Here is a 5851-nt window from a genome sequence, read left to right as displayed (position 1 = left end):
GAGAGAAACACAATATGTTCTTGGAATCCAAATAGTTCGAAATCGCAAGAACAGAACATTAGCATTATCTCAAGCATCTTATATAGACAAGATATTGTCTAGGTATAAAATGCAAAATTCCAAGAAATGATCTTTACTTTTCAGGCATGAAATTCACTTGTCTAAGGAACATAGTCCTAAGACACCTCAAGAAGTTGAGGAGATGAATCGAATTCCATATGCATCTGTAGTTGGGAGTTTGATGTATCCAATGTTGTGTACTCGTCCCGATATATGCTATACCGTAGGAATTGTTAGCAGATTTCAGTCTAATCCTGATCATGACCATTAGACTACTGTTAAAAATATTATCAAGTATCTTTGGAGAACGAGAGATAATATGTTTGTGTATGGTCCTAAGGATCTGATCCTTACTGGATACACCGATTCTGACTTTTAGACCGATATTGATTCGAGGAAATCAACTTCGGGGTCATTATTTACTCTTCACGGAGGAGCAGTTGTGTGGAGGAGCATCAAACAGAGTTGTATTGCAGACTCCACAATGAAAGCTGAGTATGTAGCTGTAAGTAAATCAACAAAAGAAACATAGCTGATCTATTTACGAAGGCCCTCTCCGCTAAAGTGTTTGAGGGTCACCTAGTAGGATTAGGTCAACGAATTTTGTATCACTAGGGCAAGTGGGAGAATTCATGGGTATTGTGATGCCCTAGTTTATTGTATTTGTACATTTTATTCTCTCCATGTAAACTCAACATTGTATATATTTATATATATTGATCCACTAGATTTTAGTCCCAAGTGGGAGTATTGTTGGGTTTTATGTCCTAAAAACTCGCAGTTTGTAAAATGATAAACATTTTCTATTATCAATATACTTGTTATTGATCTCATAAATTGTATGAAAGTCTAAAAGTCTAGGATGTATAAAAGTCTAGAATTAAACTTGTTTGGATTGACTTGAGAAAAAATATTTTTCAAAAAATTAATTTTTATTTAAATATTTTTGATAAAAATTATTGAAAATACATTTAAAAGCTATTTTAAGTGATTGCCAGACAATTTCAATCTTTGTCAAAGAGATTTATTTTTAAAATTAAATATTTAAAAATATATTATAAACACATTCTTAATACTATGCTGGTTGCGCTATAGTAACTTCGGCACCTTACAAGTAATTAGGGGTGAAAATGGTTCGGTTCGGTTCGGTTTCAAATTCGGTTTTGGCATTTTTAAAAAATCCATATTATATTCTTTTTTTAATTAAAAGCGGTTCGGTTCGATTCGTTTTAAATTCGGTTTTGTTCTTTAAATTAAAAGCAGTTCAGTTTTAAATTTGGTTTTACTCTTTTATATATATATATATTAGTTAAAAACGGTTTGGTTCGGTTTCAAATTCGATTTTCAAAAGTGAAACCGAACCGAATCGAATTTTTCGATTTCACTAAATTTTCGATTCGATTTTTAGAAACAAGTTTTTGCAGTTTGAATGACCACCTCTACAAATAATCTAACCTTGTGTTGATTGTAAAAAGAAATAATAATAATAATGTGTGTTCTCTTAAAAAGAAAGAAGGTAAAATTGAAAATTTATTAAATTATTATTTAAAAAAAGTAAAACTGATATTTACTTTGCCTTTTTTTGCTTTAGAAAAGACGTGAAAACAAGGATTCAGCTTGGAGTATCTCACAAAACGTGGTACCCACTACCGACCCTAAGTACGTCCAAGCCGTCCATAGCTGACCTTGTCTAATCGTCTGCCACGTGTCCCCACATTTTTCCACCATGTCGGCTACTTTCACAAACATCCCCTATTAAACCGTCAGCCTTTTTTCAACGCCGTCACATAACGTCGTACCTTTTTCCGTCAATCTGCTTTCGCGTTGGCTAACCCATTAATAAATACCCAAGTGTCACTGTTTCCTCCATTTCGTTTCTTTTTCAAATTCCTTACGCTCAACTTCTCTTCTCTACTAAAACCCTAGTCTCTCTCGATCCAGTCCCTTGATTTTCTCCTCGAGATTTTTGTCACTGGAATCAATCAATCATGTCGGACCACGCTGAAAACGCCGAATCCAAATCGGAGTCATTGATCGACAAGATAGTCGAGAAGATTCACGATCACAATTCATCTTCATCGTCGGGATCAGACACCGAAACCGAGGGATCGGCATCTTCCTCCACCTTTAAGGAGAAGGTCTTCCGTCTTTTCGGAAGGGAGAGGCCAGTTCATCATGTCCTCGGCGGTGGCAAACGTACTCAATCTTACCTCTCTGATTCCAAGTTATTGAAAAATCGTTTCGTTTTACTTTTGCATTTTTTTTTTTGAATTTGTCTTTTTATATTCTTTTCCCTGTGTTTTTATACTGCTTCTATTGGTTTAGTTGGAGCTTGGTATTTGTTGATGATTACTAGGCCATTTTATGTTCTTTAGTCATTTTTCTAGCTTGTTTCATTATTTTCTGTTTGGTTGTAGAATTTATGAACGGTAAGAAGTTATAGATCTGGTCGTTTTACCTTACTGTGAAAACGTTGATTGTTCAGATCGAGGATACGACATGCTCATACTTGAGCGATTCATTGAGCTTCCAGGACAGAGTGTTTATTATGATCTGAACTTGCTATATTTGTACACTCTTTCGGGTTCCGATATTTGTATTTCATTTTTTTTTTTTTTTTTTTGTGTTGCATATTTCTGATTGCATACTTGAATTTGTTCTGGCGATGATCCGTGTATTTCTTATGTCATATGGTGATTTCTTCGGGTTAAATTACAAGTTTAGCCCGATTTTGTCTATTTGTTTTTTAAACTTTCATAAGTACAAAATAAGTCCCTTTTATCTACTAATTGCGGAATTAAAAGTTTAGAGTTTCAATGAACATAAAATTCAAATTTATATGTGATAGATCAAATAATGTTTAACGCAACGAATTTGTAGGACCATTAGACACAAAATTAAAAGTTTAGAGAGTTATAACTGAAAGACCTATCAGAGATTTTTCAGTGACGAAATACCTCTAATTTCATGGACTAAACTTCTAATCTAATCATAAAAAAATTAGAGTCTGGTAATGTTGACTAACCCTGTTGCATTTGCAGCTGCTGATTTATTCTTATGGAGGAATAAGAAGAGCTCAGCCAGTGTTCTTAGTGGAGCCACTGTCATCTGGGTTTTCTTTGAATTGCTTGAGTGCCATCTGCTTACTTTTGTTTCACGCTCTCTGATCCTCGCTCTTGGGCTCTTGTTCCTTTGGTCCAATGCCCACACATTTATCTACAAGTGAGTTACTGGATATGAATATCATCTTATCATTAATCATGTTTCTGGTGGCTTCAAATCATGATGTTCTTCCCGCTATTTTAACAAATGTATTTACAGGAGTCCACCCCGAATCCCAGTTGTTCAACTTCCTGCGGACCCCTTCCTGGAGTTTGCTTCAACTTTGAGAGCGGAAATTAATTGTGGTTTTGCATTATTGCGTGACATTGCAACTGGCAGAGATTTGAAGAAATTCCTCATTGTACGTATAATGTTATCATTGTACTTTTTTGTCTGTCTTATTGCGTATTTACTTTGTTGGGTTTATCTCAAGCAACCGAGTCTTTTAACATTAAGTCTGAATACGCTATTTTTAGTCTTGGACATCGTTAATGTTAGAATAATTGAGATTTATCTAAAATATAGAAATACTATTACTCTGTCTCAGGCAATTGCTGCCTTATGGATTCTGTCGATTGTGGGAAGCTGGTGCAATTTCTTGACGTTGTTCTACATAAGTAACGACAACTTAAACCCTTATCTTCACATTTATAGCTTCTTTTGTTTTGAAATTTGAATATGACATTTGACATTTGACATCATCTTTGAAAACACAGACTTTGTTTTGTTGCACACGGTCCCAATCCTGTATGAGAAGTATGAAGATAAAATCGACCCATTAGCGGAAAAAGCACTAATCGAGTTCAAAAAGCACTACGCTGTGTTTGAAGAGAAGGTTTTGAGCAAAATTCCAAAAGGCCCTTTGAAAGGCAAGAAGGCTTAAACTGGCTTGGCTTGGCTGTCTTCTTCCCTCACAAAAAGCGGTAACCACATGTTTATTGATCTTTCTCCTTGTCTTTTTGCTGCACTCATAGTTATAGTTCTTTTTATCATTTGGGTGTTTTTCGCAATTTAGTGGGTTTTTTCTGCAAGTGTTCAATTTGTAAGTTATTTATTATATGGAAACTTTTTGGAGAGAAGGTACTTTCAGTTTGTGGTAGCTAATTATAGCATTGATAGTTTCAGCTTGTTCTTTATTTTAAAAACTGTGCAAATTATGTTTAAGGAAAAGTTCTCCCGAGTAATTTGACACTTCGATCCGTTTACTAATTGAGGTCGTGTTTACTGTTCCATAATCAAATTGCTGTAATAGTAATGGATTTTTTTGTTATTCATAATTCATAAAATACTGTTAACTAGTTTTATTGGAACATGTTTAAACGGGCTCTACTTTTCATATTAGTTTCGAAACTAGTCGTTCAGTCAATTAGACCGAGGATTTTGAATTTCTATTAGGTGCTGTTTGGCTCTTTCTTATATGCTAAGGAATAGTGGATGCTACACTGGGAAATTCTAATTTTTATAATAAATAATATTATGACGATCTCAAAAAAGGAGGACTCGATTTATTAAAGTATCTCAGATGAGCCGGACTTTTATGCTAGATTCTACTAGGTGGATTGTAAGTTTGAAGCACTTGAACGCTAAAATCTATTTTGTTTGAGGAGATCTCAGAAAAGTATTTTAAAAAGGTTGAAGAAAGTTTCTATTATTAAAATAAAAGGGAACTGGTTGTTAATTGTTATTAAAGACAGATTGTTATTGTTCTTTTTTCTTTTGAACCATGTTATTTCTGTTGTTATGAATAACTATTATTGTTCATGTTGATTTTTATGAGTAATTTTTGTTATAGTAACCTGTCGAACGCGATGTCAAAAAAAAAAAAGGTGGTTAATTGTTTTCTAGATATTAAGGTTATTTATAAAAATTATTAATATATATATATTTTTTATAATTGTGGTATGGAGTTTCAAACCATATATTACATGATCTGTACATTTGTATGTCAGTATTAATTTTTCTTTTAAACGACTTAATATCTTTATGAACATTTTTATTCTAAAAATTGTTTATAATTTACACAATTTAATTAAGTTTATAACGCAAACGATTTTAGGAATGTGTTGATTTTTCTAACATACCGCTTCATTTAAATATACATGAGTTGTTTTTAGAACATTATTTGAATTACAAATTTTGAAATCAATCTTAAAAATTAAGGGTGGGTTTGGAAAGCATTTTGTGTTTAATTTACAAAATAAATCATTTTGAAAAAAAATTAAATGTTTGGCAACTATTCGAAATAGTTTTAAAGAGTATTTTTAACAATTTTTATCAAAAATATTTAAATAAAAATGAGCTTTTTGAAAAATATTTTTTTCACGTCAATCTAAACTCTTAAAAGGTTAAACAAAAGGTTATATTATAACACTTTAATCTCCTTTTTTACGCATGTAACAATTCTATAATGCTAAGGATTCCACGGTAACAAATTTTATGTTCTAAGAGTAGTTCAGCAAAATATTGAAGGGCTTAATTTCAAGTTTTTACTAGTTAGGTTAACTCGTTACTTTAGGTATAAGTATAGCTCTCCTTACTTTCAACATAGGGGCTCATTTGGTTTAAAGACATTATAAATGTCTAAGAATAAGAAATGTCTAGAATGACAGTGTTTAGTTATGTATAGAAATGAGAATGAGATGTATAGGAATGGGGTTTCTCCAACAGACATATGAAATGTATGTGTCTT

General features: G+C 32.6%; 1 protein-coding gene across 1 annotated transcript; it reads left to right on the top strand.

The window, feature by feature from the left end:
* Window positions 1–1933: 1933 nt before the first annotated feature.
* Window positions 1934–4371, top strand: LOC120069738 (reticulon-like protein B1). The gene is made up of 5 exons (XM_039021533.1): window positions 1934–2256; window positions 3102–3282; window positions 3382–3523; window positions 3710–3779; window positions 3879–4371. Exons 1-5 carry the CDS (start codon window positions 2049–2051, stop codon window positions 4043–4045), a joined length of 768 nt encoding a protein of 255 aa, XP_038877461.1. The 5' UTR covers window positions 1934–2048; the 3' UTR covers window positions 4046–4371.
* The last annotated feature ends 1480 nt before the right edge of the window (window positions 4372–5851 follow it).

Source organism: Benincasa hispida, unplaced genomic scaffold (genome assembly GCF_009727055.1).
Source record: "Benincasa hispida cultivar B227 unplaced genomic scaffold, ASM972705v1 Contig565, whole genome shotgun sequence".
NCBI classification, from domain to species: Eukaryota; Viridiplantae; Streptophyta; class Magnoliopsida; order Cucurbitales; family Cucurbitaceae; genus Benincasa; species Benincasa hispida.
This window is presented reverse-complemented; position numbering and strand designations above follow the sequence as displayed.